Raw genomic sequence first — 21,970 nt, forward strand, 5'->3', positions numbered from 1 at the left:
ATCCTGGCTAACGCAGTGAAACCCCATCTCTACTAAAAAATACAAAAAATTAGCCAGCAGAGGTGGCGGGCGCCTATAGTCCCAGCTACTCAGGAGGCTGAGGCAGGAGAATGGCGTGAACCCGGGAGGCGGAGCTTGTGGTGAGCCGAGATTGCACCACTGCACTCCAGCCTGGGCGACAGAGCGAGACTCTGTCTCAAAACAAAACAAAACAAAACAAAACAGGTGTTTAGATGTTTTAAATGCCCATATTCCCACACAGAGATAACCACTGTTAAAGCATGGTATATATACTCAATTATTTTTTATTTCCATATAATTATTGATAGGAATGGGACTGTACCAGACACACTGATACATACGCTGTTCTCCCTGCATTTAGTTATAAGCTAGAAATCCATTTCTGGTTTGATCATGCTGGTTTCCATGGCTGCACAGAGTCCTCTGCACGGATGAACATAATTGATTTAGCCAGCGCTCTCCTGTTAGATATTTAACTACTCAGCCCTTTAAAATCAGATAATACAAGAGGAAGTGTTTTCCAATCTCTAGAATGCTGCACAAATATACAAGGAACTATCAAGAAGCCCTGGTCTTAAGGCCAGGTGCAGTGGCTCACGCCTGTAATTCTAGCAATTTGGGAGGTCAAGGCGGGCAGATCACTTGAGGACAGGAGTTTGAGACCAGTCTGGCCAATATGGCAAAACCCCGTCTGTATTAAAAATACAAAAATTAGCTAGGCGTGGTGGCTTATGACTGTAATCCCAGCTACTCAGGAGGCTGAGGCACAAGAATCCTTTGAGCCGGGAGGTGGAGGTTGCAGTGAGCCAATATCACATCACTGCCCTCCAGCCTGGGTGACAGAGTGAGACACTCTCTCAAAAAAAAAAAAAAAAAAAAAAAAAAAAAAGAAGAAGAAGAAAAAGCCCTAGTTTGACTCTTCCAGAAGGTGGGGTTTGGCCATCCAAACAGAAGCAGAGGACCAGGCCTCTGGGAACACCAGGCACAAACATTTGGCTATAAAACAAAACAAAACAAAACAAAACAAAACAACACTTTGTTGAAATACCAGATTGGAAAGGTAGAATGGTCTGGTAGTGGCTGGGTGCACGAGAGTTGGAGGAGAATGCACCTGCCTGCTCAGCAAGTGGCCATGGATTCTCACACCCTTTCTCAGGGGCTTTGAAGTCTCATAAAGGAGGGTATCTTTTTATCCACCAATTCCAAACTTAGTGATTTATCCCAAGAAAACAATCAGATAAATGGAAAAGAAAAAGATGTATAAAGAAATTCACAGCAACATGGCAAAAAAAATGTTGGAGATAATACACAATCACCTATGTGGAATTAAATAAATTACTTAAAGAAAAATCATGATGTATTCATTGCTAGGCAGCCATGACAGTGATGGCTGAAGAGGAATCCTTATTTACCAGCATGGATACACTTTTCCAATATACCATTGGGTGTGAAAAGCTGTTTATAAAATGATATGTATAACATAGAATTTCTGGAAAGAAAACCTGTGCGTGTGTGTGCACGCGCGATTGTGTATGTATGTATGCATGACAGAAACTGAGTGGGAAACACTTGCTTACCTCTGGCAAGCAGAGCTATGAGTGAATTTTATTTTTTGTATTTTTTTGCTCTTGTATTTGCAAGCAATAAAGTTCAAAAAACAGAAAAACAATAAAGTTATATGAATTTATACACATACTCCCACAAATGCTTCCCTATGTGACCTGAGCCAATGCCACCCTTGAATGTTCCACACCTACCTTTCCCTCTGGTTTTGAAAATCCAAGGGACAATCTGCATGTCAGGCACTGAGTTACATCCCAGCCTTAGCAGGACTGATCCCTAACAGGATTAGAACTCTGGAGTGTGTTTGACCAGATGTGCAGACTTGGAGATCATTCCTGGGCAGTTTTTTTCCTTGACACAAAAGATCATTCTTTTGTCTTTGGGACAATAATGTCCCAGGCTGTTCAGGATAATTGCTGCTGAGGGCCAGGCAGAACCCGGCCTGCAGGCTGTAATCCTAGAACAAATTTGTTTGAAGGCTACAGAAGTTTCATTTGTTCAGGAGGCCTCCCCAAGGGGCCCTTTTGAGCTCAGGACACATTTTCTCCCAGAGGCCAGGGAACAGGCGGGATTGTGTGCCCGTGAGGCTGGAGTGCGATGTGGAGAGAAGAGATCTGAACCCGGGCAGGTGCCCTGGCTTCTGGCCTTGATTCTGCTAAGGCAGGGGCTATGCCACTCCTGGCAGGTGAGTGCTTTTTTGGGGCCCACCATTTTCTACTATGAAATGAGGGCACAGAGGAGACCACCCTAGGGCTTTTTTGCTTTTAAATGTGATAATCCTGTGCATTGGCTGTGCATTTGGGGTTGGCTAGATGGGTGCAGAAATCTTATGTTCCCTGCGTATAAAACAGGATGTTTACAGTTATTACTGTCTTTCCAGCTAGCCAGGCTTTGAGAGGCTCAGGAAAAAAAAAAAAAAAAAAAAAGCAAGAGACAACTCTGTAAATTCAATAAAGAAATAATGTCAACCTTTCTTTTTTAAGTCCAGGGAGAAAAGCCTTAGAATGTCACTTTCTGGGTGGGTGTGGTGGCTCACGCCTGTAATCCCAGCACTTTGGGAGGCCAAGGCGGGCGGATCAGGAGGTCAGGCGATGGAGACCATCCTGGCTAACACGGTGAAACCCCGTCTCTACTAAAAATACAAAAAATTAGCCAGGCGTGGTGGCAGGCGCCTGTAGTCCCAGCTATGCAGGAGGCTGAGGCAGGAGAATGGCGTGAACCCGGGAGGCGGAGCTTGCAGTGAGCTGAGATCACGCCGCTGCACTCCAGCCTGGGCGACAGAGCCAGACTCCGTCTCTAAAAAGAAAAACATATATATATCACTTCCTATAAGATGGGCTCAGCGTTTTGCTTCCTGGATCCAGTGACAGGTGGTCTCCCCGGCTGCCCAGTGGGCAGTATATGAACATCCCACCTGTCTGTGTATCGGGGACCCCAGTGTGCAGGCTCTATGCCGGGGTTGTGGACCCTGACCCCTCCTTCACATCTAAGCACTGACCAGCGCCTTCCCCCAGGGCAGGGGCCCTCATACAGGTTAGCAAAACCACGTTGCCATGTCTCTCCCCTCCTGCCCCGGGCCTTCTCATCTCCAGTCAACTTTCCCAACTACCGGGTCTACTACATAAACACGCTTTTCTCACTGTCCTGGATGCCTTTGCTAAGTGGGCTCCAGTGTGTCCATTTCCCCTGGAATGTGTCCCAAAACCTTCACAGGACAACACAGCCAGGTCCTCACCCCTGCCTCCTCCCCGAGCTCCAAACCTGCACACACTTGGTAGAGACAGGCTCACAACCCAGGATGTGACTGACCAAGACGTGTTAAAGCAACTCATTCCCTCTCTCTGTCACGCTCTCTCCTCCTCTCGCAGGAACACACACTCATCCCCTCACATTCACACTCACATGCATACTGACATTGCCACACATATTCACACTCCCTCAAACGCACACACACTTCCCCACACACTCCCTCAAACTCACACACTCTCACATTCCCTCACACATTACCTCAAACTCACATATATTTTCTCACACTCCCTCACACACTTCCTCAAACTCCCTCACACTCCCCTACACCTCACACTCATACACACTCCCTCAAACTCCTCACACTTCGTCAAACACACACTCCTACACTTCCTCACACTCCCCCACATGCTCCCTCAAACTCACACTCCCACACACTCCCACACACTGTCAAACTCACACACTCCCTCACACTCCCACACACTTTGTCAAACTCACACACTCCCTCACACTCCCACACACTCTTCCTCAAACTCACACACACTCTCACACTCCCTCACACACTCCCTCAAACTCACACTCCCATACACTCCTATGCACTTTGTCAAACACACACTCCCTCACACTCCCCCACTCTTCCTCAAACTCACACACATTCCCTCTCACTCCCTCACACACTTCAAACTTCCACACACTCACACTCCCCCACATTCCTTCACACTCCCTCACACACTCTCCCTCACACTTTCACACTTCCTCACACACTCATACACATACTGTCAGACATATACAGGCCCTTGCTGAGGAGCTGGTGATTTTTTGTCCCTGGGTTGGAAGGCAGCTGACTCACACTTGGATTCCGGACTCTCCCTCTCTCTCACACAGTCAGTTGTGAACTCACTTGCATGCACACACCACAGCCCATGCTCACGGACACATGCTGTCTGCTCTGTCCCCAGCACAGCATGGCACAGCCCACGGTGGCCCCACCTGCCCGCTGAGCCTGGCAGCTGCCGCCCCCACTCCACAGCAGCAGCATCCAGAGGAGGCCAGCCATAGCGTTCCCTCGGAGGCCGGCCATGGCTCTCCTGTTCTCAGGGACAGGCTTCTCTTGGCCAGGAAGAGACGCTGTTAGGGTCTACAGCAGCATGGCCTGTGTGGAGAAAGACACCCTTAGAGAAGGCTCTCAAGCTGAAAGCCTGTGAGAGGCAAACTCTGGGCCCTGCCCAGGGGGATTCCCCACACCCAGCCTTCCAACCCATCTTCCCTCCCAGATTCAACTCCAGGCAGCCAATGTGTGACCTTCCAGAGCAGAGCCAAGTGTGACCTCCCCTTCATGGATTTACGCCTGGATCCCCCCAGCCATCCAATTAGCAGATGGGCTTGCAGAAGGGAGTAGGAGAGGGCCTTGTGCCTGAGGACTCCACACCACATCCCGCCTGGTATGGCTTGGCTCTGTGTCACCACCCAAATCTCCCTCTCTGAAATCCCCACGTGTCGAGGGAGGGACCTGGTAGGAGGTGATTGGATCGTGGGGGCAGTTTCCCCCATGCTGTTCCTGTGATATTGAGTGAGTTCTCAGGAGATCTGCTGGTTTTATAATGGTAGTTCTTCCTGCTCTCTCACATATTCGCTCTCCTGCCACCATGTAAGAAGCACCTGCTTCCCCTTCCTCCATAACTGTAAGTTTCCTGGGGCCTCCCCAGCCATGCAGAACAATGAGTCAATGAAACCTCTTTCATTTATAAATTACCGTCTTGGGCAATTCTTTCTAGCAGCATGAAAATGGACTAATACACCACCTAAAATCGTTCAGTATCACCGTCCTCATCTGAATATGGCACGAGGGCCTGCCATGATCTACCCACCCCTGTCCACCCTGGCCTCTCACCTCGCCTCACTCCCCCACCATGCTGCACTTGGTAGCCATGAACTTTCTAGCCATTTCCCACAGGTTCCAGGTGCACCACACCTCCCTTTGCCCCCCTGGGAGGGCTTCCTTCTACCTAAAATCCCCACACCCACCCTGGGAGCCTCTGGCAATGCTGAGCTCAGATGCTCCCCTTCTGGAAAATTTTTCCCAGACCACTCACTTCCCTATGGGTTGAGGGGGTCACTGCTCAGCTACCTGCAAGTGAACCCTGAGCTCCTCAGCAGGGGGCTGGGACTCTCATTCTTCATTTGCTTCATTGTCAGCCCTGTGAACTGCTTGATCCCTGGAGGCTGAGGCCAGGCCAACTTCACTGGGCATGGAAGATTAGGGCATTTACACATGGTCAGTAAGTACCTATGAAGGAAAGAACTAACGAAGAATTCTTCAAGGGATTCCTGAACCTCAATGTTTGCAATGGTAGCGAAGTTATCTCAAAGGCAGTTGGGCAAACAATCCTCATAAGGGTTATTCTGCTTCAAATAATTGGTGAATACTTTTTAAAAGATTCTAATAAACAGAAAAATATTAAGATGGTGGCAAGGGAGTACATCGGGAGCAAACTCATTTACCCTTTGTAAAGTACCAATCTGATGCAGGTGTTTACAATGACCAGAGGGAAGACTGCAGAGAACCATGAAATGACATCCTATGAACTGGCATGTCCACTGCAGCTTGGAGTCACGTGCCACCACTAGCACCCTGGACCAGGGCTAGGAGGGGTTAGCCAAACATAAAAAACATGTGGCAGGGGAGTGAGCTCATGGGTGTCTGTGTGTATGTTTCTATTTCTGATCTTTCTCTGAATTATGTTGACATTTCCACTCTTCATCAATGACAATCTAAAATGTTAAAAGGAATCAGAAGAGAAGCTCCAAAAACCTGGATTAACCGTGAAGAAAATAGCAACAGGGCTGTGCCTGATGACAAGCACAGGCAAATCAATTTCCGGGATTATCCCCCTGAAATACACCCATGTGCATATGTGTGTGCACCACACACACGCACACACACACAGGGGAAGCGAGCTGAATGCACATTTGAAATCATGAGCCACCAGGCTTCATCTGCTGCGGGAACCCTGCCTGCCCACTGTGCCTACTGCAGGCTCACCCTCCAGTCCTAGGAATTATTTGTGGCTCCAAGGACACAAACATGCTCTCACCCTGCACTCTATCCAGGCTGCTTCTCCATCCTGGAACGCCCCCACTCCACTTGACCTCCAGATGGTCAATCAGTTCTTCCAACTCCCTATGGAGTGGCTGTGGTCATTCCAATTCTGCATGTTAATCCTGATCTCAGCCAGGTCACATAACTTGCCCAAGGTCACACTCCTGGAAGTGGTGGAGCAGGCATTGGACACCCCATAACCAGCAGGCGCATTACTCCAAGGAAAGCCAGACCCCCATTCTACATCAAGTCTAGGTGTCTCTGCTGCACCTGCAACCCCTTAGTCCCTGGAGGGTTAAGTCTAGAGATACGCCCCTGCCTCAAATCCCTCCTACCTACTACATTCACCAAATGCCAATGTATCACACAGTTTTTTTTGTTTTTGTTTTTTGTTTGTTTTTGATGGAGTTTCACTCTTGTTGCCCAGACTGAAGGCTCACCGCAACCTCCACCTCCTGGGTTCAAGCAATTCTCCTGCCTCAGCCTTCTGAGTAGCTGGGATTACAGGCATGCGCCACGACACCCGGCTAGTTTTGGTTTTTTAATAGAGACAGGGTTACTCCATGTTGGTGAGGCTGGTTTCAAACTCCCGACCTCAGTTGATCCGCCTGCCTCTGCCTCCCAAAGTAGTAGTATTACAGGCATGAGCCACTGCGCCCAGCCTCACACAGCTTTTAGCACAGCCTTTGTAGATGCAGTTCATCAAACAGATTTATGGCCCTGTGCTGGGCTTATATCAAATGCCTCAAAAATTCTGTATGGAACCTTTGTTTTCCAACAACCCATTAGGTTATATCTATCCTCCAAATTTTGCCCACAGACTCCCAACTCTTTTCCCCCACCTCCTGGTACCCTCTGCAGGCTTTGGGGCTGATATCTGGATGCTCACATCTGGAGAAATTATTCCCCATATCACCTTCTCCCCTCTGATCCTTTGCCACATCCCTGATGAATGAGTGGATGAATGAATCCAGTCATATTTCTCACTTGAGGGTTAAACATGTATTTGTTCCCATGGGATCTGGCAGGGGTCCCAGGCACAGCCAGGCTGCGATCATCTGCCCAGGGCCTCTCTCCCCTGTGGCCTAGTGAGGAGGGTCTTTGAAAGCAGTGACTGTGTCTTATTGGTTTCTGTAGTACTGGTGGCCGGCACAAAGCCCAGCACAGAATTGGTGCTCAGTTGATGTTCATATTTGAGGGGAAGGAAGAGAGAAAGGAAGAGCAGAGGGGAAGGAGGAAGAGAGAGAAAAAAAATGGAAAGAAAGAAGGGGAGGCTGATGGCTCAGCTACCACAGGGAAATACTGAACTCAGAGAATCGAGACTATTGGCAGTTTCTGAGCATAGGATCATCCAAGCACCTCTCCCGTCTCTATTCTGCCTAGGACTTACTAGCTCCCAAACTTGATCTCCTTTTTTGATTTTGTCAACAGTAAAAGATTACTTAAGTGCCTCTTACTAATAGAAAAGAGTATTCAAGAAATGGGCTAAGCAGTTTTTGTCCACATATTGTCTTATTGGATCCTCACGTTCATGCTATGAGCTAGGAACCACTATCTCATGAAAAAAGTACACCATGAAGGGATTAAAGTCTCAGCTGTGAGTGGTCATGCTGGGATTTGACCTCAGGTCGCAGGCTGTTCTCCATCCCCTTTCCATGCTGGGGATGTTTTCTCTCTTTTTTATATACATATATTTTTTTACTTTTTAAAATTGTTGTGAGTACATAGTGGGTGTATGTATTTATGGGGTACATGAGATGTTTTGACAGAGTCATGCAATGTGAAATAGCCACATCATGGGGAATGGGGTATCCATCCCCTCAAGCACTTACCCTTCGAGTCACAAGCAATCCAACTACACTCTTTAAGTTATTTTAAAATGTACAATTATTATTGACTATAGTCACCCTATTATGCTGTCACATAGTAGATATTATTCATTCGATTTTTTAACCTGTTAACTGTCCCCACCTCTCCCCACCCCCAGCCCCTCACTAGCCTTCCCAGACTCTGGTCTCCTCTCTTTTTTTTTTTTTTTTTAGATGGAGTCTTACTCTGTCACCCAGGCTGGAGTGCAGTGGTGCCATCTCAGCTCACTGCAACCTCTGCCTCCTGGGTTCAAGCAATTCTCTGCCTCAGCCTCCCAAGTAGCTGGGATTACAGGTGCCTGCCACTACACCTAATTTTTGTATTTTTAGTAGAGATGGGGCTTCACCATGTTGGCCAGGCTGGTCTTGAAGTCCTGACCTCATGATCCACCCGCCTCGGCCTCCCAAAGGGCTGGGATTACAGGCATGAGCCACCACGCCCGGCCAGTCTCTCTTAACATTATATCTTGAGCAATGTCTGGCCTATTAAAAATTCCTTAAAAATGTCACCATTATTGGCTACCTAGAACTATACCTGTGGCACCGGCACCATTGTTTTAGTTGCAATTTCTACTTTGGGACATTTAGTAGGTCATTTTATTTATTTAATATGCTACAGAGGACATCTTTGCACCTAAGTCTTACCCATGTGTAATTATTTTCTGAGGGTAGATTTGTAGAAAAACACTTAGGGGGTCATAAGAGTTTTGCAAGAATCCTGACTCGTATTGCCAAGTTGCTTTCTGAAAAGGTTGTACCAATGTCCACTGCCTCCAGCAGTGTGGGAGTGTGCGGGTGCTCCTCGCACCACCTACTTGTTAGCATTGAGTATTATCACTCCTTCAATCTTGGTTAACTCAACAGAAGAGGCATTGTTGCTTGTTTCCCATGCATTTCTTTGTTCCATGAGGCTTATTAGCTAAGTGTATTTTCCCTTCTGTATATTTTATTTTCATGTGGCTGTACATTTCTAAACGTATTTTTCATTGTTAAAGCCAAGGTCCTGGACAGGGAAAACAATATACATTTCACTATTGATTTCTTCATTTAGGAAATATTCACGAGTTGCCCTCCTGTGCCAGGTGCTGAGGATAGGTAGATAAATGACACTGAGCCTACCCTGCACAGGTTCTCAATGACCCTGTGACACAGGTAAGACACACACCAGGGGGAGGGACGATCAAGTGAGTGCTGGTAGAAGGAAGCCCAGGGGGTTGTGGGGGAAGGCACAGAGGCGGGGATGTCCATCACCTGACTATTTCAGGGGAAGGTCAGGCTTCCCAGCTTCCTTCCAAGGTGAGTTTGGAAGGCTGAGCAGGACTCAGCCAGACAAAAAATAGGTGATAATTTCAGGCAGAAGGAATGGCATCTGCCAGGCCCCAGAGTGGGCCAGAGTGTGGTACTTAGGGAACTTCCCTATGCATGACAGGCATGCAGGTTGCTCTCAGGAGAGGTATAATCTGGTTCCTACCACCTTCAGGGCAAAGTACACTCAGGTCTTACCAGGGCTCTAAAGGCCACTTGTGAGAGCACAGGGTATAATAGTCTGAATGACAATACTCAGAGAGCAGCAGGAGGCAGCTACAGGAACAGGAAGAAAAGCACTGTCCAAAAATGGAACACATAAGGGCAGTCAGAGTTCCAAGGTCAGGAGTCTGATGGTCCAGGGGAGAGGCACAGAATCTTAGCAAGTCAGAGCTGATCGCCCAGCCTTCTCATGCTTCACAGCTGTATGGAGACAAGGACTTGCTGGACTTGTCCATTCTGTTGCCTAGCACCTAGAACAGCTCCTAGCATGTAGTGGTCACCTAAATAAGCATTAGATTGATGAATGAATGATGAACGGCCAGCATCTGATGCTGTTATAGTATCATATTACATTGGGGTAGCCAGGAGTCATTCGTCAGAAGAACATAGACATCGTCAAGGAACTATGAAAGTAACTGATTATCACTTATTATCTACCATATGCCAAGCAGTATCTGATTATTGCATGAGCTCATGTGACTCTTCAAGGCAGGCATCATCATTTCCACTGGGTAAAGGAGGACACTGAGGTGGAGAGAAGGTATGTGTCTCTCCCTACGTCACTCAGTTGGTGAAAGAAGGGACTGGGGCTGAAACCTAGGCCTCTTCTGGGCACTAAACCCACACTCTTTCCCTGAACTCAATGGATACAACAAATCCAAATATTAGCTGCAACTGGCACTATTCACAATACCAAAGACTTGGAACCAACCCAAATGTCCAACAATGATAGACTGGATTAAGAAAATGTGGCACATATACACCATGGAATACTATGCAGCCATAAAAAATGATGAGTTCATGTCCTTTGTAGGGATATGGATGAAGCTGGAAACCATCATTCTCAGCAAACTATCGCAAGAACAAAAAACCAAACACCGCATATTCTCACTCATAGGTGGGAATTGAACAATGAGATCACATGGACATAGGAAGGGGAATATCACACTCTGGGGACTGTTGTGGGGTGGGGGGACGGGGGAGGGATAGCATCGGGAGATATACCTAATGCTAGATGATGAGTTAGTGGGTGTAGCGCACCAGCATGGCACATGTATACATATGTAACTAACCTGCACATTGTGCACATGTATCCTAAAAGTTAAAGCAAATATTAGCTGCAACTACTGAGCCGCCTTTGTCTTGTGAAATAAGAAAGATGGTGGCCAGTGAGGGCGGGAAATAAAATGGATCATCCATCGTTGTTCAGTATTTTCCCAGGCTCTAGAAATTTGATAATTTCCCTCATTGCAGAAACCCGGCTTTATCAATGTTGTAATCTCCAAGTTTTTAGAGAAATCTTTGTCATATATCTTTCTAAATACTCAAGAAAAGACAGAACTAAAGACTAATATCCTTTATAAACATAGATGCAAAAATATTTACGAAAAGAAATGCAAATCAAATTCGGGCAGCATAGTAAAAGTAACAGACACCATGACCAAGTGAGGTTTATCTCAGGAATGCAGGAGTGGTTCAACATACAAAAATCAATCAATGTAACATACCACATAAGCAGAATGAAGGGAAGAAGAAAATACATAGTGAATCCAACTGATGCAGAAAAAGCATTTGACAAAACCCAGCACCCTTTCATGATAAAAAAATAAAATAAGACTATAAAAAAACTTCCTCAAGATAATAAAGGCCATCTATGAAAAATTCACAGCTAACGTCATCCTCAATGGTGAAAGACTGAAAGTTTTTCCAAGAATAAAACAAGGATGCTTCTTTGCCGTATCTACTCAACATGCTACTGGAAGTTCTAGCCACAGCAACTAGGCAAGAAAAAGAAATAAAAGGCATTCAACTTGAAAAGGAAGAGGTAAAATTATCTCTATTTGCAGGTGGCATTATCTTTTTTTTTTAGGGATGGGGATTCACTCTGTTTCACATGCTAGAGTTCAGTGGCACAATGATAGCCTACTGCAGCCTTGAACTCCCGGCTTAAGCAATCCTTCTGCCTCAGCCTCCCAAGTAGCTGTGACTACAGGCACATATCACCATGTCCAGCTATGGATGGCATGATCGTATATGTGGAAAAACCCAAATAATACCCCCAAAACTGGTAGAACCAATAAACAAATTCAACGAAGTATAAGATACAAAACCAGCACTCAAAAGTTTGTTGTGGGCTGGGCACAGTGGCTCACGCCTGTAATCCTAACACTTTGGGAGGCCAAGGCAGGCAGATTGCCTGAGCTCAGGAGTTCGAGACCAGCATGGGCAACATGGTGAAACCTCGTCTCTACAAAAATACAAAGAAAAAAAAAAAAACTAGCTGGGCACGGCAGCATGAGCCTGTAGTCCCAGCTACTCAGGAGGCTGAGGCAGGATGATTGCTTGAACCCAGGAGGTGGAGGTTGCAGTGAGCTGAGATCGTTCCACCATATTCCAGCCTGGCAACAGAGTGAGACTCCGTATAAAAAAAAAAAGTTTGTTGTGTTCCTGTACACCAGCAATGAACAATGCAAAAAGAAAACTAGGAAAATGATTTCATTCATTTATGGTAGCATCAAAAAGGATAAAATGTTAGGAATAAATGTAATCAACAATGACACATACACTGAAAACTATGAAACACTAGTGACAAAAGTTAAAGACCTAAATAAGAAGAAAGATATCTCATCTTATTGCTTAATGGTTGACAGATTTTCTGTCTCAGGTGATGAAAATGTTCTAGAAATAGAGTAATCACAGCAGACTTGCAAATTAGTACTAATCACCCCCTTTACCAGTGATGAACCTGGGTTCAGGAAGGATAGACAACTTCCCTAAGCACACACCCTAGTAATGACAGCTGGTCTTGGCATCAGATCTGAAGGGCGCCAAAGCCCCTGCTCTTTCCAGCACTAAACCATTAACATACATTAAACCATTTACGTACATTACATGCTCATAAGTGCAGTAGCCACTTTAAGGGCTTTATAAATAATAATTCATTTAATCTGAACAGTAGGCATAATTACAGAGTAAGAAACTGAAGAACTTGGGCTTAAGTAATCCTCCCATGACTCCCACATCTAGGAGTCATGGGAAGGATTCAATCCCAAACAATCTAACCATAGGTCCATACTCAGTCACTCAACAACATTGCTTCTCCCAGGATGTTTGCAATCTGGCTGCAGCAACACTTATTTCGTAAGTACAGACACAATGAGAGAAAAAAGCAAAGGATATAGTCAAACACCAAACTATGCGTCATCCAGTTTACAAGAAGGAGAGGACAAGAGCATTGAAAGAGAAGGAAAATTTGCTGCAGAAGAAACTTTCAGTGAACCCCCGAGAGGGAAGAGCATGGCTTTCTTTATCCTGTTGATGTGATGAATAACATCAATTGATTTTCAGATGTTGAACCAGCCTTGCCTACTTGGGACATATCCCACTTGGCTATGATGTATAATTATTTTCATATGTTGCTTGATTTATTTGCTAATATTTTGTTGAGGATCTTGACATCTATGTTCATGAGAGTTACTGGTCTGTGGTTTCTTGTAATGTCCTCATTTGGTTTTGGTATTAGGGCCATGCTGGTCTCATAGAATGAGTTAAGAAGTATTCCCTCTGCTTCTATCTTCTGAAAGAGATTGTGGAAAAGAGAATGGCTTTCTACCCAGAAATAAATGGAGTGTTCATAACAAAATGTTTACTGAGTGAGGAAGCCCTGGTATGGAATCCTAGCTTTGCCGCTTGGTGGCACGAATGAACATTTCTTATACTCAGCTTCCTCAACCATTAGAAAGGGATGATCTCTACTCTATCAGGGGGTATGGTAAGGGTTACAGGAAATGATTTCTGCAAATCCTGCAGCACAGGCCCTGGCACAGAGTAGGTGTTCACCAAACGTGAGGTTTCTGGAACCTCCACACTCCCCAGCCCATCTCAGGTTGCAGCCCCAGCAAGCATGGGGTACCATTATTCCATCTTCTCTCTCTCACCCAGCCCTGAGCTGTTTTCAGGGGTTAGCTGCCAAGCTGGCAGGATGTAGGCCACACCCCTGTCCCTGGGAGGCAGAGCTCTGCCATTAGTCTCCCAAAAGTCCAGCAATTAATTTAGTGAGCTGAGTTCCTTCCACAAGCCAGCCCATTGCCATAGTAACCAGCATTCCCATTCAGGGACCCAGAGGAGGGGGGAGGAAGAACACTGAGCAGAAAGCAATTTAGAGAGAGAAAATGAGATTCGGCAGATTGCTAGGGCAGCCTGGGCAGAGTTCGAGCTCTGTCTGAGTCAGAGGGTCTGGCCTCTGCCCATTGAGGGTGGGGGCTGGGGGAATGAGGCACTGCTGATGTGTTGCTGGGGTGATGGGCAATGTTCTGGGCAGGAATCTGGTTGGGACATAAGAGCATAGTATGTCTGTGTCCAGAGCACTGAACTGCGTCCTTCTATCACAGACCCAGCTCGGAACGACTGGCACAGTCCTGCTGAGCTGTCTGTGATGCAAACTGCACTTGCTGGTCAGAGAGGGGAAGATAGAACCAGGTGGCTCCTGTCTTAAGAGGGCTGCCTTGGAGCCCAACCAAGCTTGCCTACATCCTGGATTCGAAATTCAACTCTGTGGAGCTTGGAGCAAGTCCTCTTCAGTCAACAAATACAGACTGAGTACTTTCTACATGCCAGACCAGACACTGTCACAGGTGTCTGACTACTCTTGGGGCAGCTAGCATAATGACTAAGCTTTTCAATCAGCATCCCTGTGTTCAAATTCCAATTATGCTGCTTACTAGCTGTGCAAGCTAGGGGAATTCACTTAACCACTCTGGATGTCAACTCTTTGATGTATGAAGTGGGGATTAAAACACTTATCTCACAGGGTTGTTAGGTTTAATTAAACGAGTTACGATATATAAAAAGCCTAAAATGTACCTGGACACAGATGGTGCTTAAGCCACACTACTTTTATTACTTTCCAATCCTTAGTTTCCTCAACTATAAAATGGGAACGATATCCCCTACTTCAGCAAAATGTGAAAGAGATTACATGAGACAATGGATGTGATCATTTTTAAAAAGTAAAAGATTTCCATTACTGTAAAAATTGGCTATCAAGGGGAGATGTGTTCATCTGAGCAATTCAGAGAACTCGGTTGATGTTGACTGCATAGGGGTACTGTGTATTTCATTGTTTTAGTCTGTAACTCAATCATGCCCTAAATGCATGGTAGGCATTTTACATTACACTTTGTCCAAGGAGCTTGCAGCCTAATGGACAGACAAGGAAGTAAATGCTTATATTTCCATATGGTCAGTGGACATGGTGTCGTGGGAGCTGAGTGGACAAGCACCTAACCTGGGCTTGGGAGGTCAGGGAAGGCTTCCTGGAGGAGGTGATGCCTGAGCTGAGTCTGGAAAGATGAGTGGGAAGTAGGCAAAAGGACAAGGGCTGCCTTCACCAGGAATAGCCCACCTCCCATTTATTATTACTCATAGAATGAGCCAAGGAGCACAGTAGTTTGGAGGAAAAGATGCAGAAAACAATGAAAATTCAGGCTGGAGCAGAAGGTAGGAATTCATGGGGAGGAAGGCATTCAAGTGTAAGGAAAGAACATTAACAAGAAAGCCTAGAGACTTGTGCAGTGACCCAGAGAAAAGGTTCAGACATGCTTGGATAGCCCCTGGGGCCAGTGGATGTTTAGATGTATGTGAGTGGCATATACCAATGTGATTTAGGAAACTCTGTTGACAAGGATGGATTAGAGAGACCAATGAGGAGTTCTAGTGCAACAATTCAAACAGAAATCCCAACAACCTTCCATAACACAGCCATGGGCAAAGTGGTCCAGCTGCAGATTCTATGACACTGGTGACTGGCAGGGAGCAGGAGATTGAGGGAGAAGAACATCTGGAAGCAAGCCCAGATTTCCAGTTTGAGCATCAGGGAGCCAATCAGTGAGGGGACCAGATGAAGAGTGCAGGCTGGAAATACTGAGGTAAATTTGAGGTACCTGTAAAACAGTCAGAAGGAGAGATCAAAGGCAGATGGGCACTTGAGTCTACAGCTCAGAAAAGAAACTGGAGCTGGAGATATTCCTGGAAAAGTATAGAAGAATAGAAAACAGAGCTTTCAGTGGTATCAGTGTTTAGGCAAGAGTCAGAGGAGGGAGAGAAGCCCCATATGTCCCATCTCTGACCTTAGTGTCAGCTTCACTTTCAATTACTACACTTTGTAATATAAGTGAGCATGCTACAGTACTTCTGTATTTTCAGTTTTCTTCCCCTGATCCAATAGTTTCCTGTGACTTTTATGGTAAAGAGTATTGTATGGCGTATTTTTACCTTAAAAAACAAACAAACGAAAAACCTGGTTAGCTTGGTGTAGTGGTACATGCCTGTAGTCCCAGCTACTCAGGAGGTGGAGGCAAAAGGATTGCTTGAACCCAGGAAATTGAAGCTGCAGTGAGCTATGATCACACCACTGCACTCCAGCCTGGACAACAGAGCAAGAACCTTTCTCTTAAAAAAAAAAAAGAAAAAGAAAAAGAAAAAAGAAAAAAAAAACTGTATTTTTCTTGGGTGGTATCAGCAAGGCCCAGCCAGGAGCTGAACATCTATCCTCACCTAGGCCATCTTACTATACCAAAATGAGGTGACTGTTTACTAAACAATAAAATTAAATAGAATCCAGAGTTTCTCAGAATAATGGCCAGTGTCGAGGATACAACTGAAAGTAACTCATTACACCAAGAACCAGGGCAATTACAGCTTGAATGAGAAAATTCAATCAACTGATTCCAATGCTGAAATAACCCAAATTTTGTCACAAATATTTTTAAAGCAGAAGTCATAGAAATGCTTCAATAAACCATAACAAACACTCTTGAAACAAATGAAAAAATAGAAACTCTCAGCAAAAAATAGGAGATGTAAAACAGAAACAAAAAGTAGCTTAAGAACTAAAAAAAAATACAATAACAACATTTAGAAAACATACAGCAGGCCTAAAACTAGACTGGAAATGAGACAACTGACTAAAAAATCAGCAAACTGAAACAACAGACCAATAGAATTTACCCAATCTGAGCAACAGCAAGAAAACAGACTGGAAAAAAAAGTGAGCAGAGCCTCAGGAATCTATAAATAATAGCAATATACATAACTTTCATATCACAGCAATCCAGGGAGAGAAGAAAGAGTACGGAGCTCAAAAACTTAAAAGAAATAATGGATGGTAAATTCTCAAACTTGCTGAGATCCTAGAAGCTGTAGATCCTATTTATCCCCAAACAGAATAAACCCAAAGAAATTTATGCTCAAATACATCATAATCAAACTTCTGAAAACCAAATAAAGACAAGTAAATATTGAAAGAATCTAGGAGAAGTGACACATTGTCTATAGTGGAAACACAAATGACAGCCAATTTCTTACTTGAAACCAAGAAACCAGGGGGAAATGGCACAACATTCTTCAAGTGCTGAAAGAGAACTGTCAACCCACAATCTTATATCCAGCAAACTCAGGGATAAAGAGGAAGCAAAGATAATCTCATAAGAAGGAAAACTAAGAGAATTTGCCACTCACAGGCTTACCTTTGAAGAATTGCTAAAGGAAGCTTCCTAAACAGAAAAGGAAATGAGAGAAAGAGGTGGAGACTTTAACATGGATAAAAATAAGGGCATATATAATAGAGTCTATTTTTCATGAGTTTTAAAAAACAAATTTGATGACTAAGCAAAAGTTATAGCATCATCTGATATGGTGTTCAGTGTGTACAGAGGAAATTCTAAATATGTTATTTGTATTTTAAAGGGGGAAGGGTAAAGGGACTTAAATGAAAGTAAGGTTTCTACACTAAACTCAAAGTGGTAAAACATCCATACTAGTTGACTCATGCTCTCTATATGCATTGCAGTACCTAGAAGCAACCACTAAAAGATACTCAATAATTTTTTCAAAAACATTATAAATAAATAAAAATGGAATTGTAAAAATTGTTCAAGTAATCCACAAGAGGGCACAAAAGGGGAAACTAAGGAATGAGGAAGTAAATGAATAAAAGGAAAACATAATACATTGGCAGACTTAACCCTTAAAAAGAAGCACACAATATAGAGCAAAGTGCATGAGAAAGTTTAAAATTCCATTCAAGGCCAGATGTGGTGGCTTATGCTTGTAATCCCAACACTTTGGGAGGCCAAGGCAGGCAGATCACCTGAAGTCAGAAGTTCCAGACCAGCCTGGCTAACATGACGAAACCCCGTCTCTGCTAAAAATACAAAAATTAGCTGAACGTGGTGGTGAGTGCCGGTAATCCCAGCTACTTGCGGGGCTGAGGCAGGAGAATCACTTGAACTCGGGAGGCAGAGGTTACAGTGAGCCAAGATTGTGCCACTGCACTCCAGCCTGGGTGACAGAGAGAGACTCTTTCTCAAAAAAAAAAAAAAAAATCCATTCAGGCCCCTAAGTCCCCCAGGTGAGTTACATAGGTAACCTCATTCCATAACCTTGCCAATCACTGTAAGGCAGCCTTATCATTCCATTATCTATCTGTTTTATAGATGAGGAAATGGAAGACTCATGAGGCTAAATCATTCATTTTTGAAGGTTACATGGCCAGTGTGTAACAGAGAGAAGATATGAATCCAGGCCTGGAGAAGGAAGGAGACATTTACTATTTACCTTACTACCCTCCCTGCACTGTGCCAGACCCTTCCACAAATAATAGCTTAGGCCAGGTACAGTGGCTCACACCTGTAATCCCAGCACTTTGGGAGGCTGAGGCAGGCGATTCACGAGGTCAAGAAATCGAGACCACCCTGGCCAACATGGTGAAACCCCGTCTCTACTTAAAAAAATACAAACATTAGTTGGGCGTGGTGGCACATGCCTGTAATCACAGCTACTCAGGAGGTTGAGGCAGGAGAATCGCTTAAACCCAGGAGGCAGAGGTTGCAGTGAGCCAAGATCATGCCACTGCACTGCAGCCTAGTGACAGAGCGAGACTCTGTCTCAAAGTAATAATAATAATAATAATAAGTAACTTAGTGAAATGGGTCCCTAAGAGTGAAGGCCATCCTGAGGCCCCTGAAGATAAGCTTTGTTCCCATTGCTAGCTAACTGCCCATAGAGCATATGTTTAATAAAAACTCAGTGAAGAAATTGATGAATGATTTCCCTTTCACACAAATTCACAGCTTCAACAGATGAGTAAGCTGATTTTGAATAAGAAAATTCTCCTTCATTCTGAAAAACAACAACAACAGGAAAAAAAAAAAACGGCTGAACTAGAGATCACGTCTTTTTTGGGCTGCTGCAACAAATTGCCATGGACTGGGTGGCTTTTAAACAACAGAAATGTATTTCCCACAGTTCTGGAGGCTGGGAAGCACAAGATCAAGGCACCCACAGATTGGGTGTCTGGCGAGTGCTTGCTTTCTGATTCATAGAGGGCTCTCTTCTCATGGTGTCCTCAGATGGCAGATGGGGCAAGAGATCTCTCAGGCCTCTTTCATAAGAACACTAATCCCATCCATTAGGACTCTGCGCTCATAACCTAAGCCCTCCAAAAGGCCCCACTTCCACATGCCATTACATTAGGAATTAGATTTCAATATATGAATTTCAGAGGGACACATTCAGTCTACAGCAGATAGGAATCAAGTTAAAGAACAGAACTGCAGCCTCTGCTTCATCTGGGTGTACGTAATAAAACAGATCCCCAGAAAGACAAAGCTCCTTGCACCATCCCAGTATTGTGAATTTCTGCCTTCTCCAGAAATGGAAACACCCTGGCAGCCCTTTGGTTATCTTAGCAAACATGAAAATGAAATATTCAAGAAGGAAAGTGAGATATCACAAATTTCCATCCTTCATACTCTCCGCCACCACTCCCCAAAAAATAGCTAGCTCAGGATGGATTGCATCCTGATAATCTTGCCTTAAATGCCCATAAGTCTCTTACCATAGTTTATAGGATTGGGATGAGCATTCCTCAGACACTTGCTACTTCACCTCTCATACCCTACATCCAACCCACAATCTTCTATCCAGCAAAAATATCCCTCAAGGATAAAGGGAAAGCAAAGACTAACTTAGCGAAATAGGTCCCCAAGAGTAAAGGCTACCCTGAGGCCCCTGAAGACAAGCTTTGTTCCCATTGCCTAGCTAACTGCCCATATAGAACATACGTTCTGTAGCCCTATCAGATCTCCCACCCCAGCACACTGCAGGTCTGCCAATACCTCCCCTTCTCCACTCCTGCTGGTGGAGACCAAGCCTCCTTTCTCTCTTGCCTGGAGCACAGCAACAACATCTGAACTGGTCTCCTTCCTTGCTCTCTTGTTTCCCTCTACACTAAATTCCCTATGAGGAAGCAGCAACATCTTTAAGAAAACAAAAATACAAAAAAACCTGATACGTTGTCACAGATTATTTCTATTTTTTCTTACTGCTTTCTTCACCCGGCTCTAGGTACAGCTTCAGCCACATGCTGCAGATGCAAGGATGAATTAGAAATGTGACTTGCTCACATCAATCCCATATGTTACTCCTTATTCTAACACCACTCCTGCTGCTTTCTCTCCTCTTCTTCCTCTTCCCCCTCTTTATTCTCCCCTTTCTCCTTTTTCTACCCTCCCTGTTTTTATCCTTCATTTATTTTTGTCCATTGTATTGTCCAATCACAATGTAAGTCCTACAAGTGCCCAAACCATGCCCTGCCACCTTTCACCATGCCAGATATGAATACAGAGAGTATATTCGCTCAGGGCCACTTTATGGATAAAAAAGGTTGAGAAAATCCTGGGACCTTTAAAGGGGGACATGATGCAGAAAATAAGAAGATCGGGTTTAGCCAAGAAAATCCAGGGATGGTGAGACACAATACCCTCAAGGGTTCAGTCAGTGCTGACTGGTTAATAGATTCTCGTGTTATTATGCTGCTTCATATTTTGAACTTGCGTGCATTAATACGTCTTTGCTATTGGGTCATAATTTTCTGTTTTTTTGAGAGGGAGTCTCACTCTATGGGCCAGTCTGGAGTGCAGTGGGACAATCTTGGCTCACTGCAGCCTCCACCTCTTGGGTTCAAGTGATTCTCCTGCCTCAGCCTCCTGGGTAGCTGGGATTACAGGCATGCGCCACCGTGCCCGGCTAATTTTTGTATTTTTAGTAGAGACGGGGTTTCACCACGTTGGCCAGGCTGGTCTTAAACCCCTGACCTCAGGTGATCCACCCACCTCTGCCTCCCAAAGTGCTAGGATTATAAGCATGAGCCACTGGGTCATAAGCTTCTTCATGAGCAAAAGTGGTCTTACCTATCATGATCCCTGACACTTACCATTGGCACAAAGTTGTTGCTCAATAAATATTTGTTAAATGAGTAAATAAATAAAAATGGCAGCTGATCCAGTAGACTGCAGGGTACCAGATATGGCGAAGGTATGATGATGCAGATGATATAAATAGCAACCAGGACTGTACTGGCTGTTTCTCCTGCATTGCTTTATTTCTTCAGAAGGGGCTAGCAAAACATTTATTACAGCTGAGTAACCTCATGTTCTGGGCAGTGAAAAAACGTGCCAAAGACTATACCGCCCAGAAGGGGTAGAATAGGGATTTAGTCCCAGGCCATTATGATCCTAGATTCTGTGCTCTTTTCATTTAACCAGGAAGGCTTGGTTTGTCACTCTATAGAACGGCAGTGCTTGATCAGGTGCCTTGCAGGTGGGGAGATAAAAAAGAGCTCTGGCCATCAGGAGTGTTTGGTCCTTCTAAAGAGCAATAGCATATATTCGGTCTTTGCCTCCTGTCCACTCAGACATCCCAGTGATTTCAATGGAATTGATTTCAGCCCTACACTGCCAAATTGCAGAAGGATTCAGATGACTGGAGGAGGAGACAGAAAAAGTGAGACCTGTTTTCCGAACCTCCTTCTTTATGCTATGGAATTCAAAAATATTATCAGTTATATTTTTTATTTTTATCACTTCCTTAAGAAGAGGCTGCGTGCCATTTCTGTTTCTCTCCCAGTTGCTAGAAACTGTAAATGAAACTCAAGCCATATCTGTGTATTCTTGAGACAATGAAGATGTCTTAAACCTGGGCTCCAAGTGACTTGAATGGCCACTTTCATTCTAAAGCCATCGCCCACTCTTTCACTATGCTTTGTGGTCTTTAGAGTCATTGATCAATTACTTCAACAAGGATT

General features: G+C 44.7%; 1 protein-coding gene across 2 annotated transcripts in view; it reads right to left on the reverse strand.

Annotated features, from left to right (window-relative positions):
* Nucleotides 1–21,970, reverse strand: part of COL22A1 (collagen type XXII alpha 1 chain) — a 326,455-nt gene that overhangs the window by 290,413 nt on the left and 14,072 nt on the right. The window contains exon 2 of one of the 2 annotated variants that reach the window (XM_003311931.6): nucleotides 4,321–4,483. The exons of the other annotated variant lie outside the window; for it this stretch is intronic. Coding sequence (XP_003311979.3) covers nucleotides 4,321–4,411 — 91 coding nt within the window. The 5' untranslated portion in view covers nucleotides 4,412–4,483. The remainder of the gene's footprint in view (nucleotides 1–4,320; nucleotides 4,484–21,970) is intronic. 2 annotated transcript variants of the gene reach the window in all.

The sequence above is a fragment of the Pan troglodytes genome, chromosome 7 (genome assembly GCF_028858775.2).
Source record: "Pan troglodytes isolate AG18354 chromosome 7, NHGRI_mPanTro3-v2.0_pri, whole genome shotgun sequence".
NCBI lineage: Eukaryota > Metazoa > Chordata > Mammalia > Primates > Hominidae > Pan > Pan troglodytes.